Raw genomic sequence first — 17197 nt, 5'->3', positions numbered from 1 at the left:
TGTATGTCTCTGTCTCTCGCTCTCTACCTCTGTCTCTCTCTCTGTCTGTCTCTCGCTCCCTCTGTCTCTCTCTCTCTCTCTCTCTCGCAGTCATTAACTAGAATGTTTCAATTTTCTAACTAGCAAAAACCAAAGCGATAAAAAGCAGAAACTTTGTTTGCCTGAGAAGCTTTCAAAATTCTGCATATTGAAAAGAAAAAAATAATTCAGATCAGGAAGAGGAAAGTCATTGAGGTAGAGTTTCTGCTTAGGGCGCAATCGCCAATCCAAATGCAAAGTGCGCTCAAAATTATGTTAGTTTGCAGAAGTGATGTTTTTTTTGCTCAAGTTCCCCCCCCATCATTTGCACATCAACAAACGTAACATCTTCCACGAACCAGCGCAATGGGGCAGCGTCTTAGAACTTAATCTTTTTTTGTGTTAGAAAATATTCCTTGATTATTTAAGAGCGGTAACCTGGTGCGGTGTTATTAATACAGCTGAAAATGGGTTTATCACAAACAATAAGCATTTTTAATCAGTGTCTAGTCCACCACCTGTGAATAACCCGATTTTAAATAACTGAAAATAATTTTTAAAAACTGTCGAGAACCATTTACTAGTAACATTGGTGTACAGTAGTCAGTTTCTTTATGAATTAAATATTTAATATTTAAAAGCATTTTTAAAAGGTGCCCATTAGTGTCCATGTGCCTAACAAAAAAAACCAGCTTAATTCTTAGCGCCTCCTCGAAGACGCGCAATTAGCGTAAACTGGCCACGGTGATTAATTCAATCTGTGGGCGTGGCCAGTTTACAGCGAGATGTTTTCTAAACCTGCGCAAAAAATCGCGGAAACTCGATTTGATCTGGACATAATTTGCACTTTAAATTCCTCGGTCTTCTGCTGGTTTGGCCGCTTTCAGGCGACTTACGCTGGAAATAACGGCGCAACCATAAGGAAACTCCAGGCCACGGTCTGTGATTCTCTATTTCTCTCTAACAACTTTTAATGTAGTAAAACGTCCCAAGGTGCTTCAAAGGAGCGATTATCAGACAACATTTGATACCGAGCCACAAAGAGATATTCGGACAGAAGCTTGGTCAAAAAGGCAGGTTTTAAGGGGTGACTTAAAGGAGGAAAGAGAAGCCGAGAGGTTTAGGGAGGGAATTCCAGAATTTAGAGCCTTGGCAACTTTTTTTGAATTCATTCACGGGATGTGGACGTCACAGGGACAGTATTTATTGCCCACCCCTGATTGCCTTTGAGAAGGTGTCGGCCATTTCAGAGGGCAGTTAAGAGTCAACCACATTGCTGTGGGTCTGGAGTCACGTAGGCCAGACCCGGTAAGGACGGCAGATTTCCTTCCCTAAAGGACTTTCGTGAACCAGATGGGTTTTTACAAGAATCTGGTAGTTTCATGGCTTTTACTAGCTTTTTTAAAATTCCAGATTTATTTAATTAACTGAATTTAAATTCCCCAGCTGCCGTAGTGGGATTTGAACTCATGTCACCAGATTGTTAGTCCAGGCCTCTGGATTACCAGTGCAGTAACATGACCACTGTGCTATCGTACCCCTGAAGGCATGGCTGCCAATGATGGAGCAATTAAAGTCAGGAATGTACAAGAGGCCCGAATTGGAGGAGCGCAGCTATCTCGGTGGGTTATAAGGCTGCAGGAGGGGGCAAGGCCATGAAGGGATTTGAAAACAAGGGTGGGAATTTTAAAATCGAGACGTTGCTTAACTGGGAGCCAATGTAGGTTAGGAAGCACAGGGGGTGATGGGTGAACGGGACTGGGTGTGAGTTAGGACACGGGGCAGTGAGCACAGGGGGTGATGGGTGAACGGGACTGGGTGTGAGTTAGGACACGGGGCAGTGAGCACAGGGGGTGATGGGTGAACAGGACTTGGTGTGAGTTAGGACACGGGGCAGTCAGCACAGGGGGTGATGGGTGAACGGGACTTGGTGCGAGTTAGGACACGGGGCAGTGAGCACAGGGGGTGATGGGTGAGCGGGACTGGGTGTGAGTTAGGACACGGGGCAGTGAGCACAGGGGGTGATGGGTGAACGGGACTGGGTGTGAGTTAGGACACTGGGCAGTGAGCACGGGGTGATGGGTGAACGGGACTGGGTGTGAGTTAGGACACGGGGCAGTGAGCACAGGGGGTGATGGGTGAACGGGACTTGGTGTGAGTTAGGACACGGGGCAGTCAGCACAGGGGGTGATGGGTGAACGGGACTTGGTGCGAGTTAGGACACGGGGCAGTGAGCACAGGGGGTGATGGGTGAACGGGACTGGGTGTGAGTTAGGACACGGGGCAGTGAGCACAGTGGGTGATGGGTGAACGGGACTTGGTGCGAGTTAGGGCACGGGGCAGTGAGCACAGTGGGTGACGGGTGAACGAGACTGGGTGTGAGTTAGGACACGGGGCAGTGAGCACAGGGGGTGATGGGTGAACGGGACTGGGTGTGAGTTAGGACACGGGGCAGTGAGCACGGGGTGATGGGTGAACGGGACTTGAGGCGAGTTAGGATATCGGCAGCAGAGTTTTGGATGAGCTCAAGTTTATGGAGGGTAGAATGTGGGAGGCCGGCCGGGAGAGCGTTGGAATAGTCAAGTCTCGAAGTAACAAAGGCAGGGATGAGGGTTTCAGCAGCAGATGGGCAGAGGCAGGGGCGGAGACGGACGATGTTAGAGGTGGATGTAGGCAGTCTTGGTGATGGAGAGGATATAGGGTCGGAAGCTCATCTCAGGCTCATACAGGGCGCCAAGGTTGCAAGCAGTCTAGTTCAGCCTCAGACAGTGGCCAGGGATGGGGATGGAGGCAGTGGCTAGGGTACTGAGTTTATGGAGGGGATAAGAAGACAATGGCTTTGTTTTTCCCAATATTTAATTGGAGGACATTTCTGCTCATCCAATACTGGCTGTCGGACAAGCAGTGTGACAAATCCGAGGCAGTGGAGAGGTCGAGAGGTGTGGTGGTGAGGTAGAGCTGGGTGTTGTTAGTGTACATGTGGAACCGGAGCTTGTGTTTTTGGATAGATGAGAAATAGGAGGGAGCTAAGGATAGATCCTTGGGGCCTCCAGAGGAAACGGTGTGGGGGGAGTGGGAAGAGATGCCATTGCAGGTGACTCTCTGACTACGATTATATAGATAAAGAATGGACCAGGCGAGGGCAGTTCCACCCAGCTGGACGATAGTGGAGAGGCGTTTGTGGAAGATGGTGTGGTCAACCATGTCAAAGGCTGCAGACAGGTCAAGAAGTCTGAGGAGGAATAGTTTACAGTCACATAGGATGTAATTTGTGACTTTGATAAGGGCCATTTCAGTGCTATAGCAGGGGCGTTGCGGGGAAGATGGGCATAGATTTGGGAGGCGACAACACGTTCAAGGACTTGAGAGCAAAGGGAAGTTGGAGATCTCTGAGCTAGACACTTAGAATGTTTATAATTGAAACACGAGCAAAAGCGACACTAGATATGTGATCAGTAGTCCGTTATGTTTGAAATGACCCTTTTTATTCTTTCTCTTTCCCTCAGACGCAGCCTCTGTTTTAAAAAAAAAAAAAAAAAAATTCAATATAAACCTGAATAAAGTTTTTGAAATTTGCCTTCTAGCTTTTCTTCAAATAATTTTGAAAACAACCCAAAAGAATATCGCTAGACACAGAGAGAGAAACACCGAATAATTTGGGTTAACTGAATCCGGTTCACTGACCCTGAATCTACTCTACCTGGCGTGTCTACTCCCAGCATACAGGAGCAGAATATCAGCCTCAAAAAGGCACAAAAGATTATTGAATGGGTGAATTTGATCATTCAGTTGCAAAATATATAATTTTTGAGTTTAAAACTTAACTTTGACATTAGAAATTTCAGTTACTGAGAAAAAGGAGGTCCAAGATCCTTTCAAAAAGTATTTTGAGTAATATGACTGGTTCTCCTTTGAGTTACTCTCTGTTATTGGGAGGCTCTCCTGACTAGATATTCAGGGTTGGTTATTTTCATAAGCCCTCAGTTTCCCACTGGCAGTTTTCTAGCCACCTACCATGCTTTTGATTTGTATCCCCGAGCTCTTTAGTTTTGCTTTGCTATTTTACTTTCAGCTAATCAATAAAATGTGACAAAGGAGCAAGTGTTACAAACAGGAAGTGCGCACTGGACAAGACTGTTGCATTACTTTTCAGTATTCTTTCATCTATTTTAATGTGGATAAGAATATTGCAGCAACATGAGTATTTTTATTACTTTAATATTGGGGTTGGTTTTGTTATCATGTTGAAAACTTTAAAGAGCAAATACTGGACCAAGGAGTTTGTAATTCTGCAAAGTAAGTAGCAATGCAAAGGGTCAGAATGCACAGAAAGCTGCCTATAAATTGACTAGAAAATCACATCATATGGGAAGTGCGAGTGAATAACAGGAGACAAATTAAAAGTGGAAACCAACTAGTGCAGCTCATTAACTCTCCATAAGGATGTCATGTATTTGAGTGTTAGATATGATTTCAAAACATTACCATTTTCTTTTGCTGGCTATTTAACTCTGTTTCAATCTTCCTCTTTTCCAATGTCATCATATTCATCTGATCCAGTTTGCATGTGTACTGCCTGGTGGCATGTGTCAGCTCAGCTTGCAACTCTGCTATTTTATCCTGTATTGGGACAAGATAGAAAATGACACATTACTGTTCTCTGGTGGCGAATGGCTCACAATTGTTCAGAAACCCCTGGTCTTCTGGTAAAATGACTTCTTTTTAAATGCACAGTTCTGAAATACAAAAAAATTAAACTCTAATATTGTACCTTTGATTTTACAGGGAAATTCAACCTGCACTTTCAATTGCTAAAGAAACGAGTTAAACATTCCGGGTCCGTACAGCGGCGGCGGCAGTGCGGACCTGCGAGGAACGAGGGTCGAGAGGCGGGATAAAAGCGCCAGAGTCCAGGTGAGGCTTACTAATCTGCAGTTCCGAGCTCAGAGGGAGGGAGAGAAGTAAAAAGTAATAGAAATGTGATGTCACCAGAAAGCAGGTAAGTGATTGGTTGGTGAGTATTTCTCTCTTTTTAAACTTTAACTCTGTGGTTTATAGTTGCTAAGGTCTCTCTGGTGTAGCAGGGACTGTTGGTAAATCATTTAACTGTAGTGTAATTGCTGGGATTGATTTGATTTAATTTAATTTCAATTAATTAAAGGGTAAGTCATGGCAGGACAGCCCGGCCACGTGGTATGCTCCTCCTGCGCTATGTGGGAACTCAGGGACACTTCTTGTGTCCCTGACAACTACGTGTGCAGGAAGTGTATCCAGCTGCAGCTACTGACAGACCGCATTGCGGTGCTGGAGCTGCGATTGGATGCATACTGGAGCGTTCACGATGCTGAGGACGTCGTGAATAGCACGTTTACGGAGTTGGACACACCGCAGGTAGAGAGAGGTTGGACAGGCAGAAAGGGAAGGGGTGACCAACAGGCAGAGTACTAGGCGCAGGCAGGTAGTGCAGGGGTCCCCTGTGGACATCTCCCTCTCAAACAGATACACCACTTTGAGTACTGTTGGGGGGGTTGGCTTATCAGAGGAACGCAGCAGCAGCCAACTTCCTGGCACCTGGGGTGGCTCTGCTGCACAGGACGGGAGGAAAAAGAGGGGTAGAGCTATAGTAATAGGGGATAAGCGTTTCTGCGGCCGCAAACGAGACTCCAGGATGGTGTGTTGCCTCCCTGGTACAAGGGTCAAGGATGTCTCAGAGCGGCTGCAGAACATTTTGGAAGGGGAGGGTGAGCAGCCAGTTGTCGTGGTGCATATAAGTACCAACGATATAGGTAAAAACCGGGATGAGGTCCTAAAAGCTGAATATAGGGAGTTAGGAGGTAAATTAAAAAATAGGACCTCACAGGTAGTAATCTCAGGATTGCTACCAGTGCCACGTGCTAGTCAGAGTAGAAATAGAAGGATATTTCAGATGAATACGTGGCTAGAGGAATGGTGCAACGGGGAGGGATTCAAGTTCCTGGGACATTGGAACCGGTTCTGGGGGAGGTGGGACCAGTTCAAACCGGATGGTTTGCACCTGGGCAGGGCTGGAACCGATGTCCTAGGGGGAGTGTTTGCTAGTGCTCTGGGGGAGGGTTTAAACTAAGATGGCAGGGGGTTGGGAACCTGAGCAGGAGGACAGAGGAAAGGGAAACGAGGATAAAAGCAAAAGAAAGGAAGGAGAAAAACAAAAGTGGCAGTCAGAGAAATCAATGGTTTAAATCAAACATGGCCACAGTAAATACTAATTCTAATAGGTCTAAGAGCATTAAAAAAATAAGCCTGAAGGCTTTGTGTCTTAATGCGAGGAGCATTCGTAATAAGGTGGATGAATTGGCTACGCAAATAGAGGTAAATGAATATGATTTGGTTGGGATTACGGAAACGTGGCTCAAGGATGGCCAAGGCTGGGAACTCAACATCCAGGGGTATTCGATATTCAGGAAAGATAGGCAAAAAAGAAAGGGAGGTGGGGTAGCATTACTGGTTAAAGAAGGGATTAACACAATTGTAAGGAAGGATATTAGCTCTGATGATGTGGAATCTGTATGGGTAGAATTGAGAAATACCAAGGGGCAGAAAACGTTAGTGGGAGTGGTATATAGACCTCCAAACAGTAAGATGGAGGTTAGGGATGGCATTAAAAGGGAAATTAAAGAAGCGTGCAATAAGGGCACAGCAGTCATCATGGGTGACTTTAATCTACATATAGATTGGGCTAACCAAATTAGTAACAATACTGTGAAGGAGGAATTCCTGGAGTGTTTACGGGATGGTTTCCTGGACCAATATGTCGAGGAACCAACCAGAGATCAGACCATCTTAGACTGGGTATTATGTAACGAGAAAGGATTCATTAGCAATCTTGTTGGATGAGGCCCCTCGGGTTGGAGCGATCATAATATGATCAAATTCTTCATTAAGATGGAGAATGAAGTAGTTGACTCAGAGACTAGGGTCCTAAATTTAAATAAAGGAAACTACGATGGTCTGAGGCGCGAGTTGGGTAGGATTGATTGGGAAATGTCACTCAAAGGGTTGATGGTGGATAGGCAATGGCAAACATTCAATGACCGCATGGATGAACTACAGAATTTGTTCATCCCAGTTTGGCATAAAAATAAAACAAAAAAGGTGACTCAACCGTGGCTAACAAGGGAAATTAGGGATAGCATAAGATCCAAGGAGAGGAAATATAAATTGGCCAGAAAAAGCAATAATCCTGAGGATTGGGAGCAGTTTAGGATTCAACAAAGGAGGACAAAGGGATTAATTAAGAGGGGGAAAATAGAATATGAGAGTAAGCTTGCAGGGAACATAAAAACTGACTCTAAAAGCTTTTATAGATATGTGAAGTCAAGCGTAGGTCCCTTGCAGTCAGAATCAGGGGAATTTATAATGGGGAACAAAGAAATGGCAGACCAACTAAATACATATTTTGGTTCTGTCTTCACAAAATAGGACACAAATAACCTCCCAGAGATGCCGGGGAACATAGGATCTGATGAAAGGGAGGAATTGAAAGAAATCAGTATTTGTAGGGAAATGGTGTTAGGGAAATTGATGGGATTGAAGGCCGATAAATCCCCAGGGCCTGATAATCTACATCCTAGGGTACTTAAGGAAGTGGCCCTAGAAATAGTAGATGCATTGCTGATCATCTTCCAACATTCGATGGAATCTGGAACAGTACCCATGGATTGGAGGGTAGCTAATGTTACCCCACTATTCAAAAAAGGTGGTAGAGAGAAAACGGGGAATTACATAAGAACATAAGAAATAGGAGCAAGAGTAGGCCAATCGGCCCCTCGAGCCTGCTCCGCCATTCAATAAGATCATGGCTGATCTGATCCTAACCGCCAATCCACTATCACAGAACCATCTCCTAAATCTAACAGAATTAGACACATGAAATAGGTGCAGGATCAGGCTACACGGCCCCTGGGCCCACTCCGCTACCCACAGGGCCATGACCGATCCGAACCTAGACTCATGTCCAAGTTCCTGCCCGCTCCCCGTAACCTTTAATTCCCTTTACTTCTAGGAAACTGTCTATTTCTGTTTTAAATTTATGTAATGATATAGCTTCTACAGCTTTTTGGGGCAGCATATTCCATGGACCTACCACCCTCTGAGTGAAGTAGTTCCTCCTCATCTCAGTTTTGAAAGAGCAGCCCCTTATTCTAAGACTATGCCCCCTAGTTCTAGTTTCACCCATCATCGGGAACATCTTCCCCGCACCCACCCGATCCAACCCCTTCACAATCTTATATGTTTCAATAAGATCGCCTCTCATTCTTCTGAACTCCAATGAGTAGAGTCCCAATCTACTCAATCTCTCCTCATATGTCCATCCCCTCATCCCCAGGATTAACCGAGTGAACCTTCTTTGTACTGACTCGAGAGCAAGTATGTCCTTTCTTAAGTACAATAGCAAAATACTGCAGATGTTGGAAATCCGAAATAACAACAGAAAATGCTGGAAAAACTCAGCAGGTCAGGCAACATCCGTGGAGAGAAATTTGAGTTGACGTTTCGGGTTGGACCCTTCTTCAAAACTGGAAAGAAAAGAAACTAGATCGGAGGCAGGGCTGCGATCGGACAAAAGAATAAAAGAAACAAAAGAAGTAAAAAAGCTCCTAATCTCTTTTACTTCTTTTGTTTCTTTTATTCTTTTGTCCGATCGCAGCCCTGCCTCCGATCTAGTTTCTTTTCTTTCCAGTTTTGAAGAAGGGTCCAACCCGAAACGTCAACTCAAATTTCTCTCCACGGATGTTGCCTGACCTGCTGAGTTTTTCCAGCATTTTCTGTTGTCCTTTCTTAAGTATGGACACCAAAACTGTACGCAGTATTCCAGGTGTGGTCTCACCAATACCTTGTACAACTGAAGCAATACCGCCCTATTTTTATATTCTATCCCCCTAGCAATGAAAGCCAACATTCCATTGGCCTTCTTAATCACTTGCTGCACCTGCATACTAACCTTTTGAGTTTCGTGCACCAGGACCCCCAGATCCCTTTGTACTTCAGTACTTTCCAGTTTCTTGCCATTAAGATAATAACTTGCTCTACGATTTTTCCTGCCAAAGTGCATAACCTCACACTTTCCAGTATTGTATTCCATCTGCCAAATCTCTGCCCACTTACTTAGCCTGTCGATGTCCCCTTGCAGGTTTTTTATGTCCTCCTCACTCACTACTTTCCCTCCCATCTTAGTATCATCTGCAAACTTTGATATGTTACACTCAGTCCCCTCCTCCAAATCGTTAATATAGATTGTAAAGAGTTGGGGACCCAGCACTGACCCCTGCGGAACACTACTAGTTACTGATTGCCAGTCTGAGAATGAACCATTTATCCCAACTCTCTGCCTTCTGTTAGATAGCCAATCCTCTATCCATGCCAGAATATTACCCCCAATCCCGTGATTTTTTATCTTAAGCAATAATCTTTTGTGTGGCACCTTGTCAGATGCCTTTTGGAAGTCTAAATACACTACGTCCACTGGTTCCCCTTTATCCACCCTATATGTTACTTCCTCAAAGAACTCCAGCAAATTTGTCAAACATGACTTCCCCTTCATAAAACCATGCTGACTTTGTCCTATTAAATTATGATTATCCAAATGTCCTGTTACTGTCTCCTTAATAATGGACTCCAAAATTTTACCTACCACAGATGTTAGGCTAACCGGTCTATAGTTTCCAGCCTTCTGTCTACTGCCCTTTTTAAATAAGGGTGTTACATTAGCAGTTTTCCAGTCTGCCGGGACCTTTGCCGAGTCCAGGGAGTTTTGGAAAATTATTACCAATGCATCCACAATCCCTACCGCCACTTCCCTCAAGACCCTAGGATGTAAGCCATCAGGTCCAGGTGATTTATCCGCCTTGAGTCCCATTATTTTACCGGGTCCGTGCGAGCTCTCACTCCGGGTCCGTGCGAGCTCTCACTCCGGGTCCGTGCGAGCTCTCACTCCGGGTCCGTGCGAGCTCTCACTCCGGGTCTGTGCGAGCTCTCACTCACCACACTAAGGGGGAAAAATTTGGTTGCTTTGCGCCTCCCGTTAGCACCCTAATGGGGCGCAAAGCAGCTAGCGCCCGGGCGCGGTGATGTTTGCGCCGCTCGTGAAATTGACAACATTTTGCGGCAGCGCTAAACACTACCGCCACGATCTTCTGCGCCCGCAGATCGTGACGTCAGTTGAGCGTGTAGCGCCCCGGACCGGATATTGAGTGGTGCCCCCTGCCTTACTGCCTGCCATTAGCAATGACAGGTTGAGGGGAGCGTGTTGCAGTCGGGAAGGGACTAGGGGAGCGCTATTTGAAGGTGACTGCTTCCTGCCTTATTTTGTCGGTGACATTTTTGCACCACACATTCTGAGAGACTTCTGGAGAGATTCAACGCTGTGTGAAGGAGTTTTGGGTACGGAGCAGCACTTTGCAGGTTCATTTTGATTTGACCTTCACAGAATCACAGAAACCCCACAGTGCAGATAGAGGCCATTTCGGCCCATCGAGCCTGCACCGACACATATCCCACCCGATCCCTGTAACCCCTACACCAACACATATCCCACCCTATCCCCGTAACCCCACGCATTTAATCCCCCTAACATTAAGTGTCAATTTATCATAGTCAATCAACCTAACTCGCACATCTTTGGACGGTGGGAGGAAACCGGAGCACCCGGAGAAAACCCACGCAAACACGGGGAGAATGTGCAAACTCCACACACAGTCGCCCGAGGCCGGATTCGAACCCGGGTCCCTGGCGCTGTGAGGCAACATTGCTAACCACTATGCCACCGTGCTGCCCTTGCATCGATTTAGAAGAGACTATGGGGGCTGCACTCTGAGCTCTTTCCCTGGGCCTCTCCATTGTTCTTTTCAGCAGATTTGATGTACAGGTCTCTCCAGGCTGAGATTCAAGGCTACAATGAGCAGGGTGTCTGTGTTCCATTGCTAACTGACATCACATGAGCTTTGCCAGTGCTCTGAGGGGCGATAGAAGCCAAGTTTGGAGTCGGAGGCGACAATTAGCGCCAGGCGCTAAACTTTGCGTCCCAAACGGGGCGATACCGAATTTCTCCCAGTTCTCTATATTAGTCTCACACTGGTTATTTCCCCGTTACCCTCCTTCCCTTCATTCTGTATCGGTTCTGTACTCTGTGTGTAATATTTCTAAACAGGATCCACTTTTCCTTCATGCTGTTGCTCTCAAGTAGTGAGGGATTGTGAACTCAGTAGCAGGTATGAGTGCAAGCAGAAAGGAGGAGCAGTGAAGTGTTGCCTGCTGACTGGAGAGACCATGGGAAGCGAGGAAGAGGATTAACTGTGCTGATAAAGTAGGTTCCTGCAGGGCTGTACTGAGTATGAGATGCGAAGGGGAGTCTTACCTTGGTCAGATCAGGTCTTGGGGGAAGTGTTGGTGCCATTGACATTTTCTGCCATCTCTCTCTATGTTGACGGATTTGTCTTGGAACCCACTGCCCATCGGGAAGAGGACCTCCTTCCTCCTGGTCACTTGTTCAATCAGCACCTCCCCGCTGTCACAGGGAGCCTCAGGGTACTGTTCAAAATCATCTTGCAGCTGCAGCACAATCCTGCTGGTCGTTGTTCCCCTGCTGGACAGACCACCGCCTAATCCGCTCCGTCATCTCCATCAATGTAGCCCCAAAACAGCGGCGGCAACAGAAGCAATGCCGCAGGAAAATCAACGCTGGAGCACTCAAAGACCCCGCTAAGAAAGCCCTATTCAGCCTGCGCCTCACAAACAACCTGACGACTCCTATTGATACAGAGACACAGAGTGCCCACAGCGCCTGGTCTGCACTCAAGGCCTCCACAATCAGCACCTATGAAGAGACGCTCGGTCACTCGACCAGGAAATACCAAGACTGGTTCGACAAGAACGACCAGGAGATCCAGGAGCTAATAAGCCGCAAGCGCAAGGCATTCCTGATCTGGAAACAGCAACACAACTTGAGAGCAAGAAAGCAGCTCTACAGACGCCTATGACGTGCGTGGATTCTTTAGCGCAGTCAAGACAATCTACGGCCCAAGCACCCAAGGTCCTACCCCACTGTGGGCCAAGAACGGAGAGGTACTCATCAAGGACAGAGAGGCAGTCAGTGCCCTCTGGAAGGAGCACTTCGAAGATCTCCTTAACCGAGACTCTGTCTTCGAGGCGAGTGTCCTCAACTCTATCCCGTAGCATGCTACCCGTCATCATCTCAGCACAACCCCAGCCCAGCATGAGGTTGAAAAGGCCATCCGACAACTGAAGAACAAGAAGGCCTCAGGAGCAGATGGAATCCCTGCCGAGGCACTAAAGCATAGCGGAGATGCACTACTGGCGTGAATTCATGAACTCATTTCTTTTATCTGGAAGGAAGAGAGCATGCCGGGGGATCTCAGAGACGCAGTAATTGTGACCATCTTCAAGAAAGGTGACAAGTCGGATTGCAGTAATTACAGGGGAGTTTCCCTGCTATCTGCCACAGGGAAAGTCATCACAAGAATCCTCCTCAATCGCCTTCTCCCAGTGGCCGAAGAGCTCCTCCCAGAGTCGCAATGCGGATTCCGCCCACTAAGGGGCATAATGGACATGATCTTCACCGCACATCAATTACAAGAGAAATGCCGGGAACAGCACCAACCGCTGTACATGGCCTTCTTTGATCTCAAAAAGGCCTTTGACACTGTCAACCGTGAGGGATTATGGAGTGTCCTCCTCAAATTCGGCTGACCTCAAAAGTTTGTCACCATCCTCCGCCTGCTTCACAACGACATGCAAGCCGTGATCCTGACCAACGGTTCCACCACAGACCCAATTCACATACGAATCGGGGTCAAGCAAGGCTGTGTCATCGCACCAACGCTCTTCTCGATCTTCCTTGCTGCAATGCTCCATCTTACCCTCAGTAAGCTCCCCGCTGGAGTGGAGCTAATTTACAGAACAAATGGGAAACTGTTCAACCTCCATCGCCTCCAGTCCAGATCCAAGATCGACCCATCCTCTGTCGCCGACGCTTGCGTCTGCACTCACTCTGAGGTCAAACTCCAAACCATCGTCAACACCTTCACCAAAGCGTACGAGAGCATAGGCCTTACACTAAACATCCATAAGACAAAGGTCCTCTACCAATCTGCCCCCGCCACACAGTACTGCCCCCCAATTATCAAAATCCACGAGAAGGCCTTGGACAACGTGGACCACTTTCCATACCTCGGGAGCCTACTGTCAACAAGGGCAGACGTTGATGACGAAGTCCAACACCACCTTCAGTGTGCCAGTGCAGCCTTCGGTCGCCTGAGGAAGAGAGTGTTTGAAGACCAGGGCCTCAAACACGGCACTAAGCTCATGGTCTACAGAGCAGTAGTGATACCCGCCCTGCTGTATGCCTCAGAGACATGGACCATGTACAGCAGGCACCTCAAAGCACTGGAGAGGTACCACCAACGCTGCCTCCGCAGGATCCTGCAAATCCATTGGCAGGATAGGCGCACCACCGTCGGTGTTCTCGCTCAGGCCAGCATCCCCAGCATCGAAGCTTTGACCATGCTCGATCAGCTCCGATGGGCGGGTCACATCGTCCGCATGCCCGATACGAGACTCCCAAAACAAGCGCTCTACTCAGAGCTCCGGCACAGCAGGAGAGCCCCAGGTGGGCAGAGGAAACGCTTCAAGGACACCCTCAAAGCCTCCTTGAAAAAGTGCAACATCCCCACCGACACCTGGGAATCCCTGGCCCAAGACCGCCCAAAGTGGAGGAGAAGCATCCGGAAAGGCGCCGAACACCTCGAGTCTCTTCGCCGGGAGCAAGTGGAAGGCAAGCGCAAACAGCGGAAGGAGTGCACGTCAACCCAAGCACCCCACCCACCCGCCCCTTCAACCACCGTCTGCCCCACCTGTGACAGAGACTGTAGGTCCCGCATTCGACTCATCAGTCACCTGCAAACTCATTTTTAATGTGGAAGCAAGTCGTCCTCGGTTCCGAGGGACTGCCTAAGAGAGAAGAGGAAGACAAAACACCTCCCCTTTAATGTGCTGCAGGCCTTTATATAATGGACACACTGTAGGACATCGTGCCCTCCTAATTCAAATCAGAGGCAACAATGACCATTGCACAGGGCCACCGCTGACTCCTCCAGTCAGCTGCAGCATACACAGCCCAGCACCCACCCGAAGAATGCTCAATGTGAAAACTGCCCCCACGATATGTTTCTGCAGAATACGGTGAAGAGAAGGAAAGGGTGGTTGTAGTCAATCAAAAAGAGATGAGCTTGTTGGGCACAATGTTTCCTTAGAGTTGAAAAATGATCTCTTGCTATGTATACTGTCCCTCTGCAAATACAACATGGTTCTTGGTTTGCCTTTTGCACAATGAGCTCCGTTTCAACACTTTTTTATCTTTTGCGCCTCTTAAGCTAAGACAAGTTAAGATATCTGAAGCTAACTTGTGTTATCAAGTATTTCAGCACCGAGCTTCACACAACAGGAGCGGGGATCTGTAATTGTGCGCCTCATTCATGGCTCGTACAATTTTCTATCCATTAATGAAAAATTGTGTGCTTGCAAATCAGCAACAACAACTTGTATTTATATAACGTCTTTAACGTAGTAAAAATGTCCCAAGGCTCTTCGCAGGAGTGTAACCAGACAAAATCTGACACCGAGCAACCTAAGGATATATTAGTAGGAGGTTACAGAGATAGGGAGGGGGGGAGGCCAGGGAGGGATTTGAACAGGAGGATGAAAATTTTAAAATTGAGACGTTGCCTGACTGGAAGCCAATTGAGGTCAGCGAGCACAGGGGTGAAGTGTCATGGACCTCTGTCCAAATTTCCAATTTGGATCCTGCTGTGCCAAGTGTACCGAGCTCTAAAATACACCCCATGCTCAAACAAACAACTGGCCACCACCCTCGCCAGTTCCCTTTTGTTAGTACAGTAAATATGACAACCACTTAACACCCTGTATAATTGCTTACCCCCTTTTGTTTCATTTCTCTGTGGAATTGAGTGTCATTGACATCAATCTTCTCTTTCAGCTCTTCCAAGGTCAGGTTCACTGACAGAGTTTGCAAAGCTTCTAGATCAACCACACGGCCAAACTTCCGCATCATTTCCTGGTAACACTTTTCTTCTAACCCTGTAATAATACAATTGTGGTTGTACATTTATAATGTGTACCATGATTATTCTGCTAACATCCATCAACAATAAATCTATAATAAAAAATGGTATGTATGTGTATGCTTCTGTCATGTGACCATTGCGATTCAGGAATCACAATCCGCAATGGCTGTTTGTTGACTGGCTCCAATCAGGACTGAGGAGGAAAGCAGGGAGAAAACAACCAATCCTGAATCATCAGTTAGGAAGACCCACAAATCAAATTGCTCAAAACATGTTGGGCCAAGAATTGCGGTCAGCGGTGTAACTTCGGTACCAGCCGACCTGTGATAAGAATACGCAGCTACCTGATGGTGAAAACCTGCACGTGGAGGGGGTCAGCGTAATGGCCCACGGATCCTGTAACATTTCCGTACGCAATTGCTGGGCAGTTGGTGGGCAAATAGCCCAACTCTCCGCCAGCAATTGGTTTTTCTTTGGCCGTGCGAATGGCCTGTCAACGTGTACATTGACAGACTGAAAGTCCGGGATTTAGCGCATGTGCAAGCAGAAATCCCGAACTTGTGGTGGATTTCAAAGGAAGTCTGACGGTGTACTCAGGGTACGTCATCATACCCACCGCAAAATCCGGGCCATTGCGTGTCTCTCTCTCATTCCCTTTTTCATTCTCTTTCACATGAACATGGGAATGTACAGGACCAGAAAGGCCATTGAGAGCCATCAGCTGGTCTCCGTGTCTAGGAAAGATCACATCCCATGATACCTGCATGATCCTCCAAGTATTAATAGTGGCTATTTCTCCAAGTACTTATCCAACTCTTTCTCAAATACAATCAGGCCCCACTGCCCACCTGGGAGCCCATTTCATACATTCACCACCAACTGTATAGTTAAACTAAACATCCCCCCCTTCCTCTTCTAAAATCAGTGACTATGTTAAATATATTGATGTTTATCTTGTCTTTCCCTTTATGATCCTGAATCCTTCTACAAGTTCATCCCTAAGCTTGGTCTTCTCCAGAGTGAACATTCCCAGTTTCCCCACCCTGTCTGGTCCCTAATCCCAGCTCTCAGTTTAGTTTCCCTTCCCTGCACCTTCTCCAGTGCCTGGGTGTCTTTCTCATAATATGGGGCCCAGAATTGCACCCAGTGCTCCAGGTGGGGCCGGACCAGAGCTCTGTACAAACTCGGTCACTTCCTGAGACTTGTGTTCTATTCCTCTGGCTATACAGCCCAAGGCCCAATCTGCTGACGCACACTATGCTGATGGCTTCAGCGATTGATCCACCAGTTCCCCAAACCCCTCTCCTGTGTCCTGTCCTGTAGAATCCCGTTTAGATTGTATTGCCACTGTTTATCACCCTTTCCCCATCTCGTGCCTTTACATTTATCCACATTAAATGACAGCCACCACTCATCAGCCCAGCTCCCCAAACTATCCCAGCCCTTCTGACTTTGATCAGCCTGTTCCCAATGGTTTCCAAACCTTCGCCATTTGGTATTCTTTGTAAACTTGGAGAGTTTTGGTTCTGTCTTCAGTTCCAAGTCATTTTCTAAACAGCAACAACCCCAGACCTGATCCTCACCGACCCCACTAGTTACCCTCCCTGCTGATCCTCACCGACCCCACTGGTTACCCTCCCTGCTGATCCTCACCGACCCCATTGGTTACCCTCCCCGCTGATCTTCACCGACCCCACTAGTTACCCTCCCCGCTGATCTTCACCGACCCCACTAGTTACCCTCCCTGCTGATCCTCACCGACCCCACTAGTTACCCTCCCCGCTGATCTTCACCGACCCCACTAGTTACCCTCCCCGCTGATCTTCACCGACCCCACTAGTTACCCTCCCCGCTGATCCTCACCGACCCCACTAGTTACCCTCCCCGCTGATCTTCACCGACCCCACTAGTTACCCTCCCCGCTGATCTTCACCGACCCCACTAGTTACCCTCCCTGCTGATCCTCACTGACCCCACTAGTTACCCTCCCTGCTGATCTTCACCGAACCCACTAGTTACCCTCCCCGCTGATCCTCACTAAC

The 17197-nt window shown here is 47.4% G+C and overlaps 1 protein-coding gene across 1 annotated transcript in view; it reads right to left on the bottom strand.

Moving 5' to 3' along the window:
* Positions 1-17197, bottom strand: part of cfap44 (cilia and flagella associated protein 44) — a 209912-nt gene that overhangs the window by 5132 nt on the left and 187583 nt on the right. The window contains exons 31-32 of the mRNA XM_086006122.1: positions 15008-15168; positions 4504-4638 (exon numbers count right to left, since the gene is read on the bottom strand). Of these exons, the coding sequence (XP_085862248.1) occupies positions 4504-4638; positions 15008-15168 (296 nt within the window). The remainder of the gene's footprint in view (positions 1-4503; positions 4639-15007; positions 15169-17197) is intronic.

This window comes from Somniosus microcephalus, chromosome 14 (assembly GCF_052327205.1).
Source record: "Somniosus microcephalus isolate GS21.2 chromosome 14, FLI_Smic_1.0, whole genome shotgun sequence".
Lineage (NCBI taxonomy): Eukaryota > Metazoa > Chordata > Chondrichthyes > Squaliformes > Somniosidae > Somniosus > Somniosus microcephalus.
This window is presented reverse-complemented; position numbering and strand designations above follow the sequence as displayed.